We start from the raw sequence: 26838 nt of genomic DNA, 5'->3' as shown, positions 1-26838 counted from the left end.
TACTTTCCCCATAAATTCATGAGTATGTCAGGCATGGTCTCAACTTACCTGTTTGCCCTTCTGGTCCCATATATTTAACCCATTTTACACTTTTACTTTGTCTTATTTGAATTAAATTACCAATTCTTGCACACCTTCTGAAGTGACCATTCTGGATTCCAGGATTTTGGGGAACTCACATCAGCTCCTGTATTTACCAAACTTTCTATTTCAATATCGTTCACTTGTAGTTTTAATTTGGGTCTCTGATCATTAACCACTGTTTGCCAGGAAACACATTTTCCAGTGCTCCCAAATCCTCCTGTGCTTTCTCCTGGAGCAGCTTTGTCCTTAATGTAGGGAAACTGAGCAGTTCTGTCTCCAGTGCTAATTTGCATCTCTTTTTTTACATGTGCCATAATTTTAATTTCTTCCTTGTAATCTCCATCTATAATACCTGGGTGCACAATAAATCCTTGGATTTATTGGAACTCATGGATCTCATGGAAGCATTTCCTCAATTGAGACTCAACTGAGACTCCTTCCTTTCTGATGACTCTAGCTTGTGTCAAGTTGACACACAGAACCATCCAGTACACAGGGCATATTGGACCTATCTAGGGTTTTCTTTCCCTTGAGAGAGTGATCTGATTTCCTGTGATGAAAGGCAGACTTATGTACTATATTTGAGTATTCCTTTATGATCATGACTAAAAGGAAGATACATTTACTAGTAGCTCTTGTTTATTATTTTCTAGGTTGTAAAAGATTGTGGTTCCTGACACAGACATATTTTCTAGTATAGCCCAGGGACACACATACTGAAAAAAAATCCATGTGAATAATAGATAGCTCTGTAAGCACTGGTCAAATGCTCAGATTTATAAACAGTGGACAAATAAGTACCAACCTTCCCTTGTCTGCCTTGTTATAATGCCACTGTTTCCTTGCTGGCATGTCATAGTTGCTTTTGTGAGAAGTACACAGGCTGACTTCTCTTGGAAATAGTATGGCATGAGAATAATGGTAAAACTATTCTATGTGTAAAATAGAAAACACAGTCTATATAATCATTGGCCTTGAGGATAAAAGTCAGATGATGTAATAGCCTTATGAAGAAAGGCAAACTGTTTCTTTGATGCACACTGCTGTTTTTAAGGAGAAACACTTTTCAAAGTATTAGAAGAAAGGCTAAAAAATTAAAACAGAGAAATCCTACACTGGTGAACATCTTCATCCTGAGAGTGTGGCTTTTATTTCTGTAGAAGTGAGTCTTGAGCTTTGAGAGGCTGCCACAAGCATTTCTAACAGAACATACACCTGTAGTTCCTTGTTCTCACTGATTATTTTCTGTTGCCAGCCTGTGTACAAAAACTCAAGAGTTTATCCTTATCTAAGAATATATTTTAACCTTAAAACTAGTTTATTTCTGAAATCGTGGAGGCAATGGAAATTGTTTATATTTGTGCATTTAACTATTTATATTTGGAAAATTTCCCCTGTGTGTATATTTACATGGCTGTTACTGTTTTTTGTAATTTTTATTATCTGTGTTTAATATATGTGTAATTCTCTTTCATATAATAACTATATAGTATTCTATTGGTTTTACTAGCATCACAGTTTATTTAAATTGACTTAATTTGGGGGGGAAATTTGGGGTACTTTTCTTTGTTATAAGTAATACTGGCTTAAAAAATCTTAAAAATCTGTAGACTTTTTTCATGTTCTCATACACTAATGTGTTCCTGTGATTGTTCACTTGTTTACTGTGTTGCTTGCTTTTCTGTGGTGGACATTCTAGATCTGTGTTTCTACTAGAGCACATGAATCATGCCCAACATATTGGTCATTGATGGGTTGTGCTAAACATTTATAAATAAATCTTACATATGTAGTATGTGCATATATGTGCAGGTATTGCATGAGTTCTTTCCTCTCCTTGTTCTTCTGACATCATAGCCTGTGCTTCAATTCACCAGCTGTGTCCTTGTGCATGAAGCATCTCCTCTGAAACATGCCCATCTATCAGTGAGGGCTTTTATTGTTTTCAATAATTTATTTGGCTAGATATTGTGGTGCAACCTTACAATTAGAGGATCTCCTGAGACAGAAACAAAATTGCTGCAAGTTTGAGGCCTAACAGTTCTTCATAGTGAGTTTCAGGTCAATCAGGGCTTCTAACAAAACCTTGTCTCAAAAGATAGGAAGGAAGAAAAGACTTTCTATTAATATGTGTACAATATTTCTGTCCCATGTAACACATGTTTTCCAGTCCTTTGTTTCCTCATTCATGTATTTATTTTGAGTATAAAGTCAAATCAATAAACCTTTATGATTTTTTAAAAATATGTAAATTCTAGTTTTAGAATGGCATTCTTCAGTTGAGTTCTTTAATAAATTCATTTGTATCTCACCAACCCATATTAGAAGTTATTTTGATGAGTAAAATGTATAAGCATTTATTTAAAAAAATTGCCCACTGAATTATCAAGCTATTAATCTTCAGTATAGTTCGGTCTCTGAGCTTTTAAAAATCTTGTTCATGTTCCTTGCTGTTTTCTAATAATTATCTTGTAATATTTAAGTGTTTAATAGACTCCATCTTCTTATTGCTCCTTTCCCAACATTTTTATCTAGTTTGTCTTGTTTTTTATGTATGATTTTATGATCATTTTTCCATGTGAAGTTTGTCCTAGACTTTGAGTTACATTAAATATGGTTTTTGTTTTTACTTTTTTTTTTGGGTCCCTCGTAATGTTCACATCATGTACCCCAATCCCACTCATGTCCTCCCTGTGTACCTGCTCTACCCTTACAACAGAGAAAAAAAATCTCTTTGTGGAAACTGTAGTGTGTCACAGTGTGTCCTATAGAATTGCCTTTTGTCCACACTTCTTTGCTTGCAAGTGTTCAATGCAGTGATTTGTTGGTCTAGTACAAGGCTTCTGGCTTCTGCTACTCCATTGACACAGGAACTTCATTGAGACTCCTCTCAGATATCCTGTTGTTGCCCTGTGTCATGGAGATCCTGCAGCTTTGGATCTGCAGGACTGGCCCTTTCATGCACTCCAGCAGTTCATCAGTGGGTTAGATGTTAGGGTGGGCCAATTCAAAGACCTGGATCTGGGCTTGAGAAGTATCTGAGCTGGTCAGCCCACTGGCTTCCCTGCTCTTACACCCTTGGGGCCAGCTCAGCAGCAACCCCGAAACCAGAGCCAGCTCTACCCTGCTGCCCAGGTGAGGTATAGGGCTTGTTCACCTAAGTGCTGCAGCAGGTGAAAGGCAGGGCTAGCTCTCCTGTTCTCATGACCCCTGGGGCAGTTCTCCCACCTGCCACAGGTGGCAGGGGGTTAAGGTCCAGGGAGGGTGTCTTAGGGTTTTACTGCTGTGAACAGATACTATAACCAAGGCAACTCTTATATGGACAACATTTAATTGGGGCTGGCTTACAGGTTCAGAGGTTCAATCCATTATCATTAAGACAGAAACATGGCAGCATCCAGGCAGATGTGGGGCAGGAGCTAAGAGTTTTACATCCTCATCTGAAGGCTGCTAGCAGAATACTGGCTTCCAGGGAGCTAGGATGAAGATCTTAAAGCCTACACCCACAGTGCAGTGACAAACCTACTCCAACAAGGCCACACCTAACTAACAGGGCCACACGCTCTACTAGGGCCACTCCCTGGGCCTAGCATATACAAACCATCACAGAAGGCATCTCTCCCTTGACATGCTGTCATATGGCAGACAGATTTTGGGGCCAGCTCTTCCATGCTCACACCTTTGGGGCCGGCTTACATATGCCCCTGCCTCAGGGTCAGCTCTACTGTGCTCCCTAGGGGAGGTTCAGGGCCTTCTGACCCAAGTGCTGCAGCAGGTATGGAGCTGGCCCAGGTCTCCTGCTCCCCATCAGGGCCAACTCTCTGGCCTTCTGCAAAAAAATAGAGGAAGGGGTCTTTCCTTCACTGCCTCCTTCACACAGCAGATAAGAGGCAGGGCTTGCTTTCCCACACTCATGCCCATGGGGCCAGCTCACACACAACCCTCACATCCAGGGCCAGCTCTGCTGTGCTGCCTAGGTGAGGTGCAGGGCCTGCTCTTCCACTATGATGATCTCGGGGCCAGCTCTCCTGCCTGCCATAGGTGGTGAAGGGGTGTATCTCTCCCTTACCCATGACATCACAAGGCAGACAAGTTGCAAAGCTAGCTCTCTCATGCTCACATGCTTGGGGCCAGCTCTCCTGTACCCCTGTCGCCAAGGTCAGCTCAATTATGCTGCCCAGACAAGGTGCAAGGCCTGCTCTCCCAAGTGCTGCAGCTGGTGAGTGACAGAGCCAGCTGTACTCTCATGACTCTAGGGATGGAACTCCTGCCTGCAGCAGGTGGTAAGGGTCAAGAGATGAGGAGAGTATCTTTTCCTCATCCATGCTACTGCACTAGAGAGGAGTGGTAGGACTAATTCTCCCACACTCATCCTCAGGCAGGCTCACCGGCAACCCTCGAGGTGTGCAGGCTGCTCTCCTGAGTACTGTAGCTGGCTGGGGATAGATAGGGTTGACTCTCCTGCTCTTCTGCCTCCAAGGCCAGCTCTCCTAAGATGCCCAGTTCTGACAGCCCTTGGACATCAATATGTACCTGGATGGCAGTCCAGACCATGGATGTCAGCCTGGCCTTTGATGGTTACAGACTCCTGCGGCTGCAGGGTCACTGACCTAGATGTGGCCCCCAGTGGCAGCACAGGCTAGAATCCTACCATGGTCTCAAGTGGCATCACTGGCTACTCACATCAGGCTGTTTCTCATTACCCTGGAGTCTCCATTTCTGCCTCCCTTCATTGTGCCTATATCCTTCTGTTTCTCTGTCTTTTCTATTTCTCCATCACTTACTTGTTCCTCTTTGTGTTGCCCAGGATCTTTGAGTGTCTAGGGTCATCTCAGGAGCGGTCTCAGGAGTGCTACTCCCCCTAGTGCATTATGGCATTGGCAGGGGTCATCTGAGGCATGTTCTGCCCTCCAGGCCTGAGCAGTCCCAGATTGGTGGTCATCTCAGGCTAGCTCCCTGTTTGGGCCCCATGGTACCTGTCTGGTAGTCATCTAGGGCTCACTCCTTGCCCAGCCCTCCCTGAGTTACTCCTTGTGATAGTCATCTGTTTTAACTCACTCTGGCCAGGGGCCCACAGTCCCAGGCAGGGTTCCTCTAGTCTCTGGTTTGCTTCCCATTCTGGGAGCCTGTCCAGGCCTACATGGCACTGGACTGGAGGTTGTTTCAGGCTTGCATTTTTCAGGGAATGTTAGGCTGCTAATCACTCAGATGTCCATAGGTCAGAACACTGAAGAGAGACATAGCCACTTTCTTCTCTGTCACCTACTGGTGTGCATGTGACACAGCAGCCACACCTTCAACGCCTGTAGGAGCAGGGTTGATATGTGTTTTACCTTGAGAGCATACTTTATTATATTTCAGTAAAGTATATTCCAAAGTATATTAACATTTTTATTGAAAATTCTTAATTCACTTTGACATCGTATATCTGTTTGTTTTCTTGCTGTACATTGCCAATAACATTCATGTATATATATTTTACAGAAGAATTTATTACTGATTTTTATTTTTGTTTTTATCTTTAACTCTGGCTAACCGAAAACTCATTGTGTAGCCAAGGATGACCTTAAGTCTAATTCTTCTGTCTCTTTCTTTGGACCACTGGGATTGTAGGTTTGTACTGCTGTACCTGGTCTATGTGCCTCTGGGAGGGAACTCATGGGCCTGTGCACGCTGCGGAAGCCTCCTGTCAGCAGAGTCACGTTACTCTCCACCCAGCCTACGTTACTGATTTTTGTGTGAATGTTTATATCTCTGAACTGGTACCAGTAATTCTTAGAAAAACTCCTTTTTTGTAGCTAAAAGACATACTTTGCTATGAGTGTTAAGTTTTGGTTTGAGGTAGTTTTTTTTTTTTTAAAATCAAGGATTTTCTGTTGCTGCTTTTTTAAAGTCTTTAAGATTTTGTATTGATGGTGAATTTTATCATTTGTGTGTAGCACTTGATAACATTGAATGACTGATTTTACAGATGTTTCTTAGAAGACAAATTACACCTGTATGTTCAGAATCACAAATCTGATGATTCTCAGTTTGCCTTGTGAACAGTCTTGGGTTACTTCATAGGCATGTAACGTTTAGTGTTCCTGCACTTGTACTCTCTGCTCTTTTGTGCATCTCTTTCTTGATTCTTAGAATTGCTGGACTGGGGTATGGTGCTACTAGAACCTGAACTTTGAGACAAGGGTAAATAGGACAGGTGGATCCTTCTTGGGATGAGGGTCAGGGGCCTGAAACTAGCATTGTTGTCTTCTGACTTCTGAGTTGTTATTTTTACCTGTTCACAGCACATTGTTTGAATGAACAGAATCTTGCACTTATCTCTACTGTCTGGAAAGAGCATATAATAGTTGGATTGTTAAGCCAAGCTGGGTGTTTTCATGACCAGGCCATCGCACTGATTCTCTAGACTGGGTATTGTTGTTCTTGCTTTTCTGTCTAGATGTTAGGAGGATTGGAGTCAAGTTTTATGAATCTTAAGCCTAAGAAGAAAGGTACATAAACTAGTGATGGAAAGACAGACTGTGCCAACATGTAGGTGGGAAAGCCTGCTGGTAAATGTACTGCATAGGCCTGTGTGTGGGCATGGAGACAGTTATATGAGTTTCATATTAACCTTGTTAACTGATGGGGGGTTATTACCTGTATCTTTCACAGGCAGGAAATAGCAGTTTAGTGGTTCAACATTGAGCCTTACCTCTCACAGTTGTTGACAGGACTTGGACTTTGATTTCTGATTGCTGCTTTTGTACTCTTTTCCTTGTCCTTTGAGGTAGAAGGGAAGGAGAGCAGTGTTCATCTCTAGGCTCACTGGGAAAACTAACTAGGTGTAGCACAAAGGGAAAATTAAAATGTTTTCATAGTTTACTTAGTCCCATTTATTTATTTATTTATTTATTTATTTATTTATTTATTTATTTATTTTTTACAAAATAGCTTTATTAAGATGGTTTACATGAATTACAACTCACTGACTTAAATGGGTGTAATTCTAAAGCTTCCATTGCTCATGGATTGTGTGACTTCACCATAGACATTTTAGATCATGTTAATTACTCTAAAGAAAAGTCCTTTTAAGCAATCACGCCCTCACATTTAGTGGCTTTCACCTTGACAAACCCAGTTGCCTACTTTCTGTCTATGTATACTTACCTATTCTGGACGTTTCATACAAATGTTATCAAATATTAGATGGTCCTTTCTGACTGGCTTCACTTAGTTTTTTCAAAGTTCACTCATTTTTTATTGATAATTATGGTTCAAGTTCAAGTGAATGGATATGTACTATATTTACTTAGATGTTGATGGATTTTTGGGTGGTTTCTACTTTATGCTGTTATGGATAGTGTAGTATCATGAATAAATTTAGGGGTAGTGTTCATGAATAGGGTAGATATTTTGATTTCTTTTGATGTGTGTTTCCTAGAACATATGGGTCATATGATAACATATCCATTATCTTGAGGAAGAATTAGACTTTTTCTTTTTTTTTAACTGTTGATATTTTACTACATTGTCAATAAGAAATACATAACACCTATAACCTATAAAAACAATCTCCCTACTCAACTCAGGGTTATGGCTACAAGGTGATTGATAGATGCTGAGTTATAGGTAAGGGTCTCCCATTTCAAGAATGCAGCTCTTAATTTTTCACAAAAGTAAATTGAAGGTAAAAGTATTATATTGCTAGACAGGAACTGAAATTCAGAATACAAATGTGCAATCAAATGAAGGAATCAATAAGATCTTTAATATAACTTAAATACAGTAATGATAATGCCATCTTTCAAAATGAGCCGTGTAATTTTATAGCTCCCCCCTCAGTACCAAGCAAAAGTAGATCACAACAGATAAATATTATTTTATATTACATAATATACTGAGTTTTGTATGGAGACAAATCAGCAGATTACCTGACTTGTCACTACATTGGTGATGTCGCCTCCAACATTGTTAAAGTAAACATCCACTCCATCCGGGCATGCTTCTCACAGCTGATCTGCCACACTCCCTGTTTTATAATTAACTGCAGCATCAAACCCCAGCTCTGAGGTCAAAAAGAGACATTTCTCATGCATTCCAAAAATTCCCACCACTCTGAAACAGCCAAGCAGGTGGCCAATCTAGGGAGGAAATTTTTGAAAATTAAATGACTTTATATTCACACAGACATAAAAATCTCAAGTATACAAGATATTGCAAGTAGAAGAGAGTACTTGTCCTGGCTAATTTCTTTGTCAGCTTGACACAACATCTGAGAGGAGGGAACTTCAATTGAGAAAATGCCTCCATAAAATGTAAGTGTAGGGAGGCCGATAAGGGCATTTTCTTAATTGGTGTTTGAAGTGGGAGGGCCCCACCTATTGTGGGTGGTACCATCACTGGGCTGATCGTCCTGGATTCTATGAAAAAGCCAGTACATTAGTACTCCTCCATCTCTGCATCAGGTCTTGTCTCTGGGTTTATACTATTTAAGTTCCTGCCCAGACTTCCCTCAGTGATGGACTGTTACCTCCCCAGCCAAAGATCCACATGCACCTGCTGCTCCACTGATAACCATTGTCTAATTAGATCCAGCAGATATATGACCTTTTTCCTGTACCTCAATCAAGGAAGTCAAGCCAGGCATGCCTATATCTCCAAGAAAATATGAAAGATGTCCATCCACGGGTTGTGGGTCTCCCTTTTCAAGGCCATTCCCGTCTAGAATTGCTTTAGTTTGCCAGGGCCAGTAAAAGGAAGTCACAAAATCGCCTTTACCCAACTTCTGGTGCTTGCTCTCCTCTGTAACTCCAATTCCTCCTCCATCAACCGCCTGCAGCAGCTGCCACGGTGCCAGATAGTCAGTGCCAGTGTCTTCATTCATCTTACAACCATGTAAGGATCCACAGAGAGATAAAGAGTTCTCACTTGAACTTGTCCTTCATTGATAGTATCCAGTAAACTGAATTCTTCTACTCTGAAATTCTCTGCCACTGGGTTTCCATTTTTCCCAGGTTGAGAATTTAACACCACTCTCTGTATGATCACCACTTGATTTGTGCAATGGTTTCACAAGATTTCTATATAAAATAATTCCTGTTATTGGGCATTCCCTAGTCTAGTGTCCCAAGCTATACCGCCGGTGTTGCTGGAAGTTCGAGGAGGATGCCTACAGGTCACCCAAGCTCGGAATTTCCTCCTTTTATAAATTAGACTTTTTCAAAGCAGCCACATGTATTCCCACCAGTAGTGTATGAAGGAGTCAACTTGAGCATGTCCTTACCAATGCTTGTCTATGTATCTATACCTTTGATTTGTACTTCCCGATGGCTAATGATCTTGAGTAACTGGTTTTTCATTGAATATTTTTTTTTCTTGTTATTGCATTGTGAGAAGTCTGGGTATTCTAGGTACAATATCCTTACTAGATATAAAATTGGCAAACATTTTCTTCTATTTTGTGTTTGTTCTTCCTCTCTCGATTTCTCTTTTCCCGTTTTGTTTCTTAGAGAAAAGGTTTCACTGTGTATAGCCCACGCTGACCTTGAACTCACGATCCCCTACCTCCCTTGTCTCCCTTGTGCTGAGTTCTGGGGTTCAGACCCCCAACTCCATGTGTGTGTGTGTGTGTGTGTGTGTGTGTGTGTGTGTGTATGTTATGTGCGTGAACCCAGGGCCTCGCATACCATGCAAGCACACTGTTGAACTGCATGTTCAGCTCCACTAGTCAATTTCATCATGGTGGCTTTTGAAATACACACAACATTATTTTGATGATTTCTAGTTTTTCTATTATTTCTTAGTGTGAGGAAGAGATTCAGGTTTATCTTTTTGCATGCAGCTGACCAGTTGTCCTGGCATTCACTGAAAAGTATATTCTTTCCCCCGTGGAAGTGGAATCTTGTTGTTCTATTGAAAGTTATTTGACTTAGATAAGTTTATTTCTCAACTCTTAACTTCTGTTCTGTTGATCTCCAAATCTATGTTTCAATACCAGTCTTGATTACCGAACCTTTGAAGTAAGTTTTGAAACTGGAAAGTATAAGTTCTCCGACTTTGTTCTTCAAGCCTGCATTAGCAGTCTGAGTCCCTTTAATTAGCATTCTCATTTTGGGATCACCTTGTCAAATCTATGTCAAACAGTAGCTCAGATTTTGATAGGGATTACTTTGTTCTGTAAATCAGACTGAAAAGAACTCCTTTTCCACACACACACATACACCCTTGAGGTGGTAGGGATCAAACCCATGGCCTTCTGAATACTTCACAAGCATTCTGTCATTGAGCTAGAACCCAGCCTGTGAGAGTTATGATAGTGTGCACTCTCCTGTTCAAGTTCCTGAACTTGATGTTTCTTCTTGACTCAAGTTTTAGGAGGTCAGTTCCTCTAGATACAGATGTTCATTTCAGCTGGCTTTGATTTCTATCAGTGAAATTCAAGTCCTCATCTAGATGAACAGGCACAATGCCAAGATAACTAGCCATCATTAAAAATGAATTGGATTTTTATAAAATAGGTACCTGTCTTATGCTTTCTTTCATATGATCCTTCATGTACATAGCAGCATGGTTTATTTGATTGTTTGTAAATGAATACTTATTTTAAATAGTATTGCTTCTGGCAAACTTCCAGGTCTGTTACCAGGAAATGGTGATATTCGTCAGAATAGTTGGAGTAACTGTAAGGAAGGGGGAGGGGCTTTCAAAATTGCAAACATTCTGACTCTTGGTTTCTCTTTGGTATAGTCGTTCCTAGGCTTGTCATGAGCACATACTAGTGATGTAGTAATGGTGATTATATCAGAAGCAGCACAGATAGCTATTGGCATGATAGGTAGTAGGGCTTTAGGTATGATGAGTTTAACTACTTATTCCAAGAAGCCACATGGAATTTGTCATTGGTGACTTTAGTGCATTAGTGATGAAAACACTACTCACCACTGTTGCAATAGAGTGTAAGCAATTCAGTAGTACGTGTGTGCCTCTTGTGTGGAGTAGTGCTTGGATATAAACACACAGAACATTTGTAGGGTACAATGTTACTTCTCTACCAGCTTCATGGGGGCCTGAAGACCAGTAGGGGAAGGGTAATGCATTGATACTGTAATCTACTCTATTTTCTTATCTTTTGATTCTCAGTGATTGTTTGCCTATTATAAGATGAGACTTTCTGAACTAATCTCCTTGTAGCTCATTTTCTTGAGAGTGTTGGTCTGTAGCCATTCCTCCTTCCTCCCCATTGCTTTATGATCTGATCTGTATGCAGCCATGACTCAACCATGCGCAAGTTCCACATCTTCCTGGTTACTGGTACTATTAAGAGTTGAGCAGCCACACAGACACACTGCTGTTTCAGAGAAGAGTTTTGAGAGAGGTGGGACAAATATTTGTCAAATGTGGCCTTAGGGTGCTCTGGCCATGTTGTCTACCTTCCCTGCTCACCACCACATGCCCAACACATGGTTAACAAACGAAGGACCCCAAATTAGAGACGTATCCTTTCGTTGTAAAGCTCTGTCCTGCCAACATTGAAATGGCATCATGAAACATCACTACCATAGACATGGAGATTTTGTATGGAGCTGTTTCTGTGGGGGCAGCAAGACGAGAGAATAGGGAGGAGGGAACCCATAATTTGATTCCTAGCAATGAGAAGTATAAAAAATAAGCAATTATACTTGGTTATGTAAGACAGCTTATATAGACATTGTTATTTTACATAAAGACAGCCTTCTTGGGTCTCAGGAATGTCCATGATGGCCTACAGCTTCCCTGAGAAGCCTGTATTGAGCTGTAAGTCATGGGCAAAATCTTATCCTGACACCTTTTGTTGCAAATATATTTTTATTGATAAATAACGTCATAGTTTATTTTGTTTTACTGTAACAAAATATACCCGATTGGTTATTTTATTTTTTTAAAAAATGGTTTAATTAGGTCACAATTCTGGAGATCCATGAATAGGACATTGGCATTGGCTTCTGGTGAGGCCTCTGGCTGTATTGTAACAGCCAGAGCTAAATGGCATCACAGAGTTGGAAAGGGAAATAGTGAGGAGAGAAGGAAAAAAAAAATGGAGGGGAAAGAAGCAAGGTGAGCTGGAAGTGTTGTAACAGCTGTCCTTGAGCTCACTAGTGAGATAAACTCACTTCTTCAAGAAAAACATCTGTCCTCAAGTCTTAAAGTGTCAAACTTGCAGTCAGTGAACCTTAGTGGACAAGCCATATCTAAACTAGAACACGTTACCATTCCTATTCATTTACCCACTAATCAATGGCTGCTTTCACAGTATACAGAGGAGTCAAGCCTATAATGCCTGGAATATTTATCTTGCTCTTTATAGGAGAAATTGGCCACCAGCTGACTTGGAGAGTTTAGACTTTTAGAAGGCTATGCATGAACCATAGATAATCTGAAATTTAGACTTTTAAAACCTCAGTCTTGCCATTATATGAATTTGAGGTCAGTAGATGGACTGACTGACTGACTTCTTTCCTTCCCTCCCTCCCTTTCTCCCTTCCTCCCTCTGCCCCTCCTGCCCCCATCCATCTGACTCCACTCTCTGCTTTCTTGCTATCATCATCATCATCATCATCGAGCTTTATACTAGGGATTGAACCCAGGGACTTGGGTATATAGGCAAGTTCTACCACAGAACTTGACTCTAAGAACAGCAGTGGTGATTTTGCTCTTTTTGTGTGTGTCTAATGTTTCTTTTACATTTTGTTTTGTTTATACAGGATCTTACTATATAGATCAGGCTAGTTTCAACTTTGTAATTCTTCTGCCAAAGGCATTAGTTTTAAGGAAAGGTTATTATATCAGGATACATGAGATGAGGTTTGATATTCAGGGAAACACACATACACAGGAATACTTGCTCATGAGCAAAAGTTTAACTTCAAAAATAATATAATGAGACATTGTTCTTTTATAGTTAAGAGGTCAAAAGACTAATCTGTGACCCCCTGGCTTCCTTATCATACTAGCATTTTAGTACAAGAAACAAATGTAATTTTCCCTAGTCATTTTTTTATCCCTTTTAAAGACCAAATATTTGGTCAGAATAATTTCCTCAAATTAACAAAGTACAGTCTTACTGTTGGAAATCAGGTATTTTGGCTCAGCTCTGTTTCTTTTCCTTTCTCTCAGCTTGAAGTCAATGGCCCAAAATGACTCTGCTAGAGGAGCCTCACTTCCGTAAGGAGGAAGACCAGGTCCGAGGCTGGGATGAGCATGCCACTGCACCAGATCTCTGCCATCCCTTCTCAGGATGCCATTGCTGCTAGAGTCTACAGAAGCAAGACCAAAGATAAGGAGCAGGTAATGTGAGAACTCTTCAGTGCCCTCCTGGGGATTCTTTCCTGGTACCTGTGGCCAGATGCTGGCTGAACAGCTGTTTTATTTTGAGGGCAAAAATATGACAGTGAGGACGCCATGGTATCAGGAGCCTGAGGTGGCAGGTCTCATCATTTCCAGGCAGGAAGCAGAGAAAACACTGTTGCTTGGATCATTTTCCCTTCTTTATTCTTAGGTTGGTTGTCCCACCGAGCTTGACTCAGTCTCTAACTGTCACAGACACACTAATAGCTTTGTCTCCTAGGTGATTCTAGGTCTATGGAGTTTACAATCAGTATTAACCACCATCACAAATATATTATTTGGATACTTTTTCACATTTAATTATTTTACATCTGTACTAATTCGTATGAATGGTATGAGCATGCCATGGCTCACAAATATAGGGCAGTGGACAGCTTTGGAGAGTTGATGGTCTTCCCCATGTGGATCCTGGGAAATGATCTTAGGTTTTCAGGCGTGGTCACAGTTACCTTTACCTAATGAGTCATCTCCACAGCCCCAACCATTACAATTATTTTATTAAAATTTCACTAACTGCAATCTAGAATAATAGCTGAGCTCTAAAGGGCTGTTTTCTCTGGAGATGTGCTAATGAGTGCAGCTGGCTGTGTTCAGAGGTGATTGTCTTCTGTAGGTTTCTGGGTTCTGACGTTTGATAGGCTTATCAGCTTCTTAGCTATAAGTGACACAGTCTCAGTTGGCTAAGTCTCCTGATCATGTCTTACACATTCCTGAGAGGAAGTTCTTTAGATTCTCAAAACAAGATGCAGTGTATAGATGTATTTGAGCAAAGATTTAGGGGCTTGTTACTTCATGTGGGAGGGCATTATAATCAGCCTATCTCTGTTTTCATCCTCTGACGGACTGGCTTCATACATATGACCATTAGTTGGATAAAGGTCAATGATGGAGGAATTTCAGGACTTCCTGTAGAAAACAGGGCTTATGTGTAGAGCTAGAGTTAAGGGGTAAGGAGAAGGCAGAGTGCCTCGGGTTGAGGAAACCACAAGCTCGACACAAAATGTTTAGATGCAATTTGTTACCTGCCTGTGCTGAGCAGTGAAAGAGAAGCTCTGCAGAGGCTCTTCCTCCTCCTCTCTGATGTTCTGGGAGCTGCGAAGATAAGGCCTTTATCTTGTGTCATACCCAAGGTGACTATGCACAGTTCTCTATAGCATGCACTGCCTATATATGGTACTCTGTGGATTGCTAAAGACTTGTACATTGTTACACTATCTGTGGATGAAGACGGGTCTCATTTTCAGTGGCGTGAGAACTGCTGTGAATATTCTGTAATCCATAAAGGATATTCTTGCTATCACTTATGAGTAGATAAACTATTCTTTAAGTGGTTTGTTTTATTTTTTGAAACAGGGTCTCAGTATGTAGCTCTGGCTGTCTTGGTACTCATTTTGGTCTCATAGAGATCCACCTGCTTCTGCTTCCTGAGTTTTGGGATTAAGGACATGAGCCGCCATGGTGCTTTTTAGGTTTTTATAGACACTGACCCATTACTTTTCAGCCTTTAGTCTCCTTTTGGAAACCTGAGTTGTTTCATTTAAAAAGATTCTTTTTTTCATCCTAACTGTCTTAGAGAATACATTCTTCTTTACATCTTAAAGTTAATATGTTGCTTCAAGGCCTATCTTAAAGCAACTTTGTGTACACTAAGTATTAATGTAAATTAATGTAATGTAAAAGTCTTAAAAGTTTTGTAGTTGGTCTCCAAGTCAGTGTTTGGAAATAAACATTTGTTTGGCAGTCATTGTAAGTCACTTTCCGTCTTAGGACAATATCCTGTTTTCCAGTTTTAAGGTCAGGATTCTAGGGCACACTGTAAGTAACAGCATCTTTTCCAAATTAAGGAGAAAATTTTACTATGGGAAGGAAATGCTTCTCTGAATTCCCAGAAAGAGCTAGTTCCCCGTGCTGTGGGATGACTACCCTGGTCAGGAGTGATCAGGAAGCAATGAATCACACAAGTTCAATTGCTGCATTCTGTGCTAAATAAGTATTGCCACTATCTTTATTATGACTAAAAAAAGAATTCCTCTACTGTTCCCAACACTGCCACTTAAAAACTGTTGGCTCTGGAAAAGCCTACCCACCTTCTGTTGAGACGGGTTTCAGTGTGCATTCACTGTTGTTCTCTATCTGCCCAAAGGATGAAGTAGAACAGGGACGCATAGGTGCCATCGATCTTGGTCCCTCTGGGGAAGCTGGAAGTGTTACAGCTCTTAGAAGTAAATCGAGAAGGTGTGGACAGTGGTGACAATGGCAGCGGCAGCACAAGTGGTGGGGTGGGGGGTGGCAACCGAAGCCAGGCAGGAGGGTCCAAGATCCAGTGATGAATGCTTTGGGGGAGAGAACTTTTCCCTAAGAGTTACAGCTCAGTAGAAACAGCCACTCTCATATGATCTTCAGTGAAACAACTTGTGTGCTTTATTCCATGTGGATAGGGACTATCTAAACATTGCAGAGTAGCATGGGACTTTGGGTTAGATGTTTCCTGTTGGCTTACTGTGAGATGTTAGGGGTGCTCTTTTTGAATGGGAAGGACTCCAGGTGTTTTCCCAGTGGGATATCATAGTTCCAGAGCAGGTTAGAGGTAGGAATTCTACGGGATCTAAGCTCACTCAACCTTACCAGTTCTTCTGTCTGGTGGCACAGTTCACTTGCCACACACTCTATAGCCGAGGCTAGTCCCAAACTCCATCCTCTTCCTTTGGCCGCCTGTGTGTTAGGATTCCAGGGGTGTACTGCTGCTCCTGGTGTATACTTCACTTTTGCCAAGCTGAGCCAAGCTGAGTGGGTGATGTGTGTTCTGCCACTCCGGCCCCGTGCCTCATGTGTGCTCAAAGCTGTGAGTATGAATGGGTGCCTTTCATAGAAGACCACGTCACCTGGGACCCAATTTGTAGGATTATCCAGAAAATACACTTTCATTTTCTATGCTTAAAGAACTGGTCCACATTATTGCAGTCCTGAAAGCATAATAAAAAGGTGATCCATAGTCAGTTTGTATTTAGAAAACTATGTAGAGAGCAAAAAGCATTCTTCATATGTTTAAGGAATTCTAATTCTCACACCAATGATCTCTGCATCTTCCTTTTGATATCAACAGAGGGATTTTTATCATGAAGCATCAAATTGATAGTTATCTAAACAAATTTCAGTTTGCTCTGAAAGTATATAAATAGAGAAAATTTTAGTATAAGGAGGTAGATGCTTTATATACACTTTGTGTAAATGATATAATTACCCAATTCTGTATTCATCTGTACTTGGCATCTGGAACAAGAGCCTCTCAGTTGATGACGTGATAGCAGTATTCTGAAGCATATTCATTATACTCTCACCTCTCAGGTATTGTTACTTTAATATCTAGACAAATAATGAAAACCTGCAATAAGAACTTGCAGAAAGGGCTGGAGAGATGGCTCAGCGGTTAAGAGCACAGACTGCTCTTCCAGAGGTCCTGAGTTCAAATCCCAGCAACCACATGGTGGCTCACAACCATCCGTAATGAGATTGGATGCCCTCTTCTGGTGTGTCTGAAGACAGCTACAGTGTACTCATCAATAAAATAAATAAATAAATTTTTTTTTAAAAAAAAGAACTTGTAGAAAATCTGAGCTTTAGTATTCCAGACTCTCGTTTCCAGTTTAGTGCTGGACATGCTTTGTATCTCAGGGCAGCCTGTTCTCAGAGGCTCCTCGGATGCTGCCCACTCCTTCCTTCACTTCCTTCTCCCTCCCTCTTGCCCTCCTTTCCTGTTTCCCCTTTCTGTCTTTTTTCCTTTCTTTCTTTTCTTCCTTCCTTCCTTCCCTCCTGTCTTTCTTTCTTTCTTTCTTTCTTTCCTTCTTTCTTTCTTTCTTTCTTTCTTTCTTTCCTCCCCCCCCCTCTCTCTCTCTCTTTCTCCCCCTCCCTCCCTCCCTCCCTCCCTCCCTCCCTCCCTCCTTCCCTTCCTCCCTCCCTCCCTCTTTCCTTCCTTCTTTTCTCACTTCTGTTTTTGCCTTTCTCCATACATTTCTCTCATTTCAGTCTCCAAGGTTTAGGATAGCAACATGCACTAACTACCACACATGACCTACCTACGACATTCAGACATGTGTGTGTGTGTGTGTGTGTGAGTGTGTGTGTGTGTGTGTGTGTGTGTGCATACACATATATATATGTATGTACATGTGTGGGCACATTTGCCACAGTACACATGTAGAATTCAGAGAAAAGCTTTGTAGCGTTGGTTCCATGTTTTGAGCCAGTCCTACTCAGGCATGTCCACTGGACATGCTTTGGGCAATCCCTCAGTTGGGATTCTTCTCTCAGGTGACTAGACCAATGTCAAGTTGACAGTCAAAGTTAGCTTGGACATGTCACATAAAGAGTAAGAGAAAGGCAGAGAGAGGGTTTAAGTAATATTTCTGGGGCTTATGTCTTGCTTTGGGAAAATGAAGTTCAAGTGGCTCTGACTGGTCTTGGGGGAAAGAGAATTTTAGTTCCTGTAACCTGCCATGGATGATGAAGAGGTGTTTCAAAGACCCTGCTGCTGCTGTTCTTTGGATTAAAGAATCACGCATCCCAAAGCTCCATACTTGGGTTTGTTGTTTTCTCAGTCCCAACACAGCAGGAGCTTCTTGTAACATTTACCCTAGCCGGCTTAGTTCCTTCTTCCTTTGCTGCCTTTCCTGGACCCCCACCCTTTCCCCACCATATGATGCATGTATGCTGCAATACTTAGCTCTTTATGTAGCTGGAAAGGAAAGGTTCTCCTGACCACACAGTAACACAGAAAGGCTTTAATGTTGCTGTGGAGCGTGGGCTGATGAGGAGACATGTTGAAATCTTTGAGAAAGGCAAAGGTTTATTAATATGTTCTAGAGGAAAGTATTTGTCTGGAATAAAATGAGAGCGCTGGGGTATAGTCAGCAGGTAAAGTGCTTTCCTCTTAGATACAAAGTCCTGTTGTGCAACATGTGTCTGTAATCCAGCATACAAGAGGTCGAGGCAGACAGATAAGAAATTGGTGTCATGCTCTGCTAAATAGACTTGGATGCTAGCCTGGGACACATGAAACTACTGATAGAACAAAACCATCAGTCCAAAGAGTAGAAGAGAATTCTTGAGTACTGTGGAACAGACTCATAAGAACTTGAATTTGGGAGCTGAAAAGATGACTCAGTGATTAAAAGCACTCTTGTTCTTCCAGAGGACCCTGATTCAGTTCCCAGTACCCACATTGACTGCTCACAATTACCACCTAACTCTAGCTCCAGGTGATCCACTGCTTTTTTCTGGACTCTGAAGGTACCCACAATCACATGGACCTACTCACACATATATACACATAATTTAAAAATAAAATCTTTGAAAATTTTTGTTTTATTATCATTTTGTTTTGTGTATGTGGCTATTTTGCCTGCGTGTATGTCTGTGCGCTACCTTGTGCCTGGTGCCTTTAGAGGCCAGAAGATGGTGTGGAACTGGAGTTAGAGACAAGTTGTGAGCTGCCATGTTGGTGCTGGGAATTGAAATTGGGTCCTCATGAAGAGCAGTCAGTGTTCCTAACTGCTGAGCTATCTATCTAGCCTCTAAAATGAAAATCTTTTTTAAAAACTATTTATTTATTTATTTATTTATTTATTTAGACAGAGTCTCTACATAGCTCTGGCTGTCCTGGGATTCACTATACAGACCATCCTGTCCTCTAACTCCTGGAGATCTGCCTGTCTTCTATCTCCCAAGTACTGGGATTAAAGAATGAGCCACCTAAGCATACCACTATGCCTAGCTCCCCATGCCAAAAAAAAAATCTTAAAAACAGTAGCAACGAAACCTCTTAAATTTTAGAAAGCATAAACTCAGAAGTGATATTATAAAATAACAAAATAAAATGAAAGACTCAGGGCCAAGGAGATGCATTGAAGACCAGTTTGCAAAGCTAGTAAGTCAGAAGCAGCTAGGAACAAAATACTCCCCACTCCCCCCATTAATTGACAGATAGCTCAAACATGCCCTGTAATAGACACGAGTGGAGAGTGAATGGCACAGGTGGCTAGACAAGAAGACAGGTGACTAGACTTCCTAAGGTAGTGGAAGGAGGGAGGTGGTCATCCAGTCTTCTAGTTCAGGCTTCTCTTGGAATTGTGTTTTGAATAGTTTTCAGATGCTCAGGCATCATTCATTTGCAAATATGCAAGCCTTGACAGGTTCGGGAAACAAACGTTCATCAGCTTCCTTGAAGAATAACAGTGAGATAAAAAGTTTATTTATAGCCAGAGAGCAGCAAAATCCCCCCTCAAAGCAGTTTGTTTCCTAGCATCACTGTTGAGAACCCACCTCCCCCAGCTGGCATGCTGTTACAAGTACTCTGCTGCTTCTCTCACTGCTCAGCCCCAGAAGGACAAGTTGATGGAAGGAAAAAAATACTGTTCTTTCAGATATCTGTGGTTAATTATTTACTCTTTCTACCCTTTTTTAAAAGTCTCCCAAGTAAGTCTGGGTGATAGGTTAGCATACAAGAACAAACAGATCCAGGACCATTTATTGCCATAGACTGGAAATTGAACTTCAATTATTTGCAACCAGCAAGTATACTTAGAATCTTTACATCGCATATTGTTGTAGGAGGACCACAGAACAGAAGTGAAATTGGTTGCCGGAATGGACTCATTGTGAATTATTCATTAACTACCTCATTCCTTGGAAATCAGCTGGAGGAAGTAGTTAGTCCAGTTTGATCACAGGAATGTTGCAATGAAGTCCAGCAACAGAGCAGTGTGGTTCTGCTGGCTGCTGCAAGGCTGCAGGGTAGCTGCAGTTCAGGCACAGCTGTTAATCCCTCCTCAGCCCCTACCAGCACAGGGCACTATGCTGCTGGAGAGAGCTGTACTGAGGACATGCCCATGCATTCCTGTTGGAAGATGAAGCTTCAGGTAAGAGAGGTGTCCTGTCAGCACTGCCCAGGTTTCTCACTGACTTTAGGGAAGCTATAACAAGCTCTAGAACCTAAGAGTTGCTCAGGGATCCGTCTCTGGAGGCACCAAACAGTGATCTTGCAGTTCAGATTGTCAGGGACATACATTGTAACAGAATTTATTCTAATACAATATGTCCCTTGCATTTGTTGAACATATTCTTAAGACAATAAACATTTAATGTCATGTATCAATTTTTGATACTATCTTTTGATGTAAAAATATCTTTTTATTAATTAACGTTGACCACTTAATTTTGAATCGTGGAGTTTGGCTTTGAAAAATCCTGAGAAGAATAATTTAGTATTTAAATCAATAAAGCTACAGACTCTTTTCTAGAGGAGGTATTGTTTGCAGAAGCCACCTCCTTCCTTTGTGGAACAAAGGGCCTTTGTTCTGATTGTGGATATTATTTACCATGTATCCATGCAAGCTTTTGCCTGTGTATATGCATGCATTTGTATGTGTTATCCTGTGCGCATACATACACTTGCAAGCTAGACATGTAATTTCATTTGTCAGAGCTATTCTGATAGTGTCCTTTGCTTTGTCTGTTGGATTTTGTATGGATGATGCCTTTGTTTGTTGAGACTGTGGGATGTTCCAGAGCTGTGGGACACAAAATTACACAAAAGTAACTGGAACCAAATTGTTAATTTTCTTGTCTTTTCTTCATTTTTGAGGAAGGGTCTTGCTGTATAGTCCTAGGCTAGGTTTGAACTGATGATCCTCCTGACTCAACTTCCCAAGTACTGTGATTATAGGCAATTTTCCTACTCCATGTTATTAAACTCTATGAGTATGAGGGTCTTTGTTTTATTTGCCACCACATTCTTAAAGGCTGTACCTTAACAGCACCTGGTTTGGAGTAGCCAGTGAATATATATGTTTATAAATTAGTGCGTTCTTAACTGAGACTTCTAATACCTTTTGTGCTTCATATGGAATATAAGAAGTAGTATAATTTCAGTAATTTTATAGCAAGTGAATTCTAACTTGCATTGATATAGATTACTTTAGCTTTAAGGTTTTAAATATTTATTTCATACATCTTTTTACAAAACATAAAGGTGTTTTTAAAATGTATTTTTATGTATATGAGTGTTTGCCTATATGTGCACCATGTGTGAGCCTGGTGTCCATAGAGGTCAAAAGAAGGTGTCAGCTGAAACTGGAGCTTCAGACAATTATAAATTGCTATGTGGGTACTTGCTAGAGTGCTCTTAACTGATGAGCCATCTCTCTAGACCCTATATATAGCTTTTAAAAACCAGAAATGTTTATTCATTTAGTTGTTTATATAATTATTAATAAAAATCAATTATGAATACAAAGAAACTTAGTGGAAATGCATTGGAAAAGATCATATTCTTCACTACATTATTACTATAGTTATTATCCTACTTATACCATTTTGTATGTTACAAATTGAAAAGCATTTGTCACAAAAAACTATGTGTCTATTTATGATTTCATGAGTTTTAAACTGCATATATATGGTGCTTAGTGATATTAAGGAAAACAGTATGTTCTATTAAGATCCAATATGTTTAGCTGGACATGATGGTACATGTCTTTAATCTAAGCACTGAGGAGACAGAGGCAGGCTGGTATCTGAGATTAAGGTCAGCTAGTGTGCTTCATGCAGTGAGACTTTGTTTCTTTTTTTTTAAAACAGTTACTGTCTAAGAGCTCAGAGTTACCACTAGTAACTCTTTTTAATACACCCCTCACCCTTTTATAAAGCCCACTGTATAAAAGAGAAAACTGAAGAGGATAGAGAGATGCTTAATCCCTGCTCTTTCAGGGGACCCAAGTTCAGTTCCTAGCTCATATCAGGTGGCTCATAAGTGCCTGTAACTTTAGCTCCAAGGGACACAGCTCACTCTTCAGGCCTCTGAGGGTACATGAATACACATGATATACGGACACACCCATATACACATAAAAAATTAAATTGTAGAAAAAAAAGAAAAGAGAAAGCTGAATTCTAGAGTCTAGATAAATGGACCCCAAGCAAATATTAGCTGTTCTGTTTTGCATTTCGTCATCTCACCTACGTTTTGAATGCTTGTCACTTTATTATGACTTACTTAAAGCTTTAAAATGAATTTAAAAATAAAAGTAAAGCAGACAACCATGTTGCAGGAAATATTAAAAATGCTAGCAAGTTCCCCTGCTATGCTACTCTCTGCCCCACTGGGCTGGCCAGCTATGCACTGGCAGGCAATGGCCGACCTGTTTTTATCTCTTGGAGACTCTGACTCAGAGCTCCAAAATCACTCTACCCAGCTCGCTAAGTTCCCACTGGCAGGTCACTGCCATGCCAGCCCCGTGCTTCAGAACCCCCACGGACTTTGTGGCACACATCAGGCAAACCCATGGTTTGCCACCTTACCTTTCTCTCTGGAACCCAGTCGAGTCGCCATAAGAAGAAAAACACACACAAACTTAGTTCAGAAACAATGGTAATTCAGTCTCTGGGCACAACAACTAGAATGCTAATCTTGTAAGCCATATTAAACCTAAATCCTCCCATAGCAAATCCTAGTGAATTCACCATAAGCTGGGAGACACTAGTAGCTACATAACCAATGTCTATTAATGTACTTTATGTTCATCTTAGTATATTGTTGAATATAGTTTTTAAATTATAGTCACATCTTCTATTTATAAGTGGTGTGTGTGTACACATGTGCATTATGCTAGTGTCCATATATGAAGGAGAACATTCATTTTTTTCTTTCTGAATTTGTAAGCTACTAATTATATATTTTTCTTTCCTTAAATGTTTTTAAATTTCAATTAAAGCATGGTGCCCATTTATAATCTATAATTTTGTTGTTAGGAATTCTCATTTAACACACAAAAAACAATGTAGACATTGACTGTTCCCCACTTCTTTAATTAAAACCCCTACTCAGTTTTGAGTTGAATTAACACAGTTATCAAACAAAACCAGCTGGAGTATCAAAGAGCTGTTTTTCTAACCATTTCCATCATCCTTGAATGAAGTTTTGGATGAATGGCAGGGGAGATAACTGAATGCTAGCACATTAACGAACTGAATGCTGGTACATTAACAGACTGAATGGTACCAGTGCTGGTGTAGTGGTGCATACATTTAATCACCTTTAATCCCAGCACTCAGGAGGTAGAGGCAGGAGGATCTCTGTGACTTCAAGGTTAGCCTGGTCCAGAGAGAGCTTTCCAGAACAGCCAAGGCTACTTAGAGAGACCCTGTCAAAACAAAACAAAAAACAAACTGAATGTTTGGAAACCAAAGTACTTTCAGTGTAAACAAACAAATGGCTGTCTTAAACCAAGAGCCCTGGAAGCAAACCATAAAAGGTAGCCAGCAATTAGAATTCTAAACAGCCATCTCAGAATAAACCACTGGGCCACCAACCAAACCAATGAAGGTTTGAACATCAGAAGGAATTCATCAGCCTCCACTCATGAAGCCAGCGCCATACAATAGATACAAAGTAAAAGAAAAAATAAACTAAAAAAGGAAGGACATGACTGCTTCTAAGTCCCTGGGCTGAAGAAGCTTAGGGTAGGAGACAGGGCATGCTGGTCTCTGTAACAGGTAGGGACTGGAGGGTGCTGGGAGAACCAGGCACTCAGGTCTACTTTGATATGGTAAATAGACCTTTTAGCCATTTGTCCCAGGGTTTGAGACTTTACAGGGGATCAAACCTGGTACCTGCCTCTGATCTGGCTGACTTCTGTGAATGCTTGTCCTTGGGGTTCCATATTAAAAGCATCATATAACTGAAGATGCAACCAACACAGCTCTCCTCTCAGAGAGGGTGATATTGTTTATTCTGGCTCCCTCTCAGAATATTGTTTATTCTGGAGCCAGATTGGAGTGATTGTGACCCAGGAACACAGATTTATGTTATCCCAAATACCATGTTCCAATATGGTAACAGTTTCATGAAATTTTTATAGTAACAAAACAAAGAAAGTAATAAATTATGACCCTTCAAATACATTGGTGGGAGCATGAGTCAGGCAAGTGACATCAAAGTAGAGAAACCTCTGCTGTAGGCCTCAGAGCCTGTCTGATGGCATTTTTAGCTCTGGGTAGGCAAAAGTATATGTATATGTATATGTATATGTATATGTATATGTATATGTATATGTATATGTATATATATATCAAAATATATGATATGCCTGGAAATCACTTCTAGATGACTTTAAAACCAGAAAGAAGAGGAAGCCCCAGGATGAGAAAAAGATGTGGTCTTTCTTTGGGGAGCTGTGTTAGCAGTCAGGCAGCACAGAACAGTCAAATTTGGAAGGAAGAGAAGCTAGATCTTACCAGACAAAGCAGGGTGCCAGCTTTTCAAGGTCTTTAAGGAAGGAGGAGAGGCTTAGGTTCATATATAACCCATATAGTCCAGGTACCTGTGGGATGACAGTTTGTCAGAAGCTTGAAGCTTCATCTGTGAGGGAACATTTGACGGGTCTGTGGGCTAACAGAAAGAGAGAGTTTAGGTCACATACGGCAGTGGGAAGTGAATGGTTATTTGAAGGGCTTTAGATACCCCAAGATGGTTTGGCTCTGGATCTGCAATATTCCAGCCTCCTCACAACCACTGACAATCAAATATCAGTAGAATGTCTAATGTAGGTGTGATTTATTTTGGGGAACTTTAGCCAACAAAATAAAGGGGTCATGTGGTAACTCTTCCCCTCAAGCCCCCAGTGTGTCTTTGGGATACTGGCAGTGATGTTTCTGTTTAAATGGGTGGAGAGCAAGTGGTATACTTAGGGAAGCAGTTTTGGTCCAGCTTGGTGTGACCCACCCATGACTGACCCATTAGTGTGTTGTTAAATTGTTTATCTGTTACTTGTTGTCATTGTGAAGTCACTAGTCTGGTTCCTTCATGTAAAATGACTGAGTCTGTGCCAGGGTCACTCCCCACACCCTGTGTATGACTGACCTCTTGCAGGGGAGAAGAGTTCTATCTTGGAAGGTTGTGCTTTGCCTGGGATTTAAGGTGAAAGGTTTAGCCAAGGTAAAGATGAGAGACACAGAATGAATTGGAGACACCAGCCTTTGGTCTTGTTGCTTTTTGGTTACCTTTGGACCAAAGTCAGTGACCTAGCAAAAGCAGCTCCTGAGTGCCTGTTCCAACTTGGAAATATTCAGGCAGGAGTGACTTAATTACAGAATGCCCCTTGTTCCTCAGCAGAGACTATTCTTATCCTGGCAATTTGACAACTTCTTCCATGAATAAAGCTTACCCAGTTCCCCTTCAGGCCATAATATTTCCAATATGCTTCATGATTTATTTGTATTTTTTGTAAGCTCAGTGTCATTTTTACAGTGTCTTCCTTTTTTTTTTTTCAACTCAAACTAAAATTGAGAAAACACCTCTCCATAAAGTTGTCCTGTTGTCAGGTCTGTTTGGTATTTTCTTGATTAGTGGTTGATGGGGGAGGAACCCAGCTCACTGTGGATGTGGTCATCATAGGTAGATGGTCCTGATTTGTATAAGAAATCAGCTGAGCTAGCCATAGGGAGCAAGTAAGAAGGATATTTTTAAAATTTTTTTTATTGGATATTTTATTTACATTTTAGAAGTTATCTCTTTTCCCCATTACCCCACCCACCCACCCACTCCCACCCAGCCTCTATCCCATCCCCCCTCCTCCTGCTTCTTTGAGGATGTGCCCCCACCCACCCACCACTCCCACCTCCCAGCCCTTGAATTCCCCCACACTGGGGCATGCAGCCTTCACAGGACCAAGGACCTCCTCTCCCACCTATGGCCATCTCCACCTACATATATGGCTGAAGCCATGGGTCCCTCCCTATGTGCTCCCAGGTTGGTGGTTTAGACTCTGAGAGCTCTGATTAGTTGGTATTGTTGTTCTCTTCATGGAGCCACAAACCCCTTCGGCTCCTTTAGTCTTCTCTCTAACTTCTCCATTGGGAACCCCATTATCAGTTCAATGGTTAGCTGTGAGCATCTACCTCTGTATATGTCAGGCTCTGTCACACCTCTAAGGAGACAGGTATATCAGGCAGCATGCACTTCCTGGCATCCACATCAGTGTCTGCCTTTGGTGACTGCACATGGGATGGATACCCAGGTGGAACAGTCTCCAGATGGCCTCTCCTTCAGTTTCTGTCCCACACTTTGTCTTCATATTTGCTCCCATGAGTATTTTGTTATTCCTTCTAAGAAGGACCAAAGCACCCACACTTTAGTCTTCCATCTTCATGAGCTTCATGTGGTCTGTGAGTTGTATCTTGGGTATTGCGAGCTTTTAGGCTAATATCCACTTATCAGTGAGTGAATACCATATGTGTTCTTTTGTGATTGGGTTACCTCACTCAGGATGATATTTTATAGGTTCATCCATTTGCCTAAGAAATTCATGAATTCATTGTTTTTAATAGCTGAGT

General features: G+C 40.9%; 1 protein-coding gene, 1 non-coding gene and 1 pseudogene across 5 annotated transcripts in view; 1 reads left to right on the top strand and 2 right to left on the bottom strand.

The window, feature by feature from the left end:
• The window catches only part of LOC114609235, a 37674-nt pseudogene extending 27496 nt beyond the window's left edge, over positions 1-10178 (bottom strand).
• Positions 1-26838, top strand: part of March8 (membrane associated ring-CH-type finger 8) — an 85504-nt gene that overhangs the window by 27494 nt on the left and 31172 nt on the right. For 2 of the 4 annotated variants that reach the window (XM_028753545.1, XM_028753544.1), the window contains exon 2: positions 13222-13392. In XM_028753545.1, coding sequence (XP_028609378.1) covers positions 13300-13392 — 93 coding nt within the window. In that variant the 5' untranslated portion in view covers positions 13222-13299. Of the gene's footprint in view, positions 1-13221; positions 13393-20226; positions 20367-24902; positions 24912-26838 lie in introns of those variants that run through there. The other 2 variants (XM_028753547.1, XM_028753546.1) reach the window with 2 other exon arrangements.
• LOC114609270 lies at positions 5269-5400 on the bottom strand. The gene has a single exon (XR_003709486.1). It is a non-coding gene; the product is annotated as a small nucleolar RNA SNORA17 (small nucleolar RNA).

The sequence above is a fragment of the Grammomys surdaster genome, unplaced genomic scaffold (genome assembly GCF_004785775.1).
Source record: "Grammomys surdaster isolate TR1022 unplaced genomic scaffold, NIH_TR_1.0 125950, whole genome shotgun sequence".
Taxonomy (NCBI): Eukaryota; Metazoa; Chordata; class Mammalia; order Rodentia; family Muridae; genus Grammomys; species Grammomys surdaster.
The sequence above is the reverse complement of the archived record's forward strand: the minus strand, read 5'-3'. Positions and strand labels throughout refer to the sequence as shown.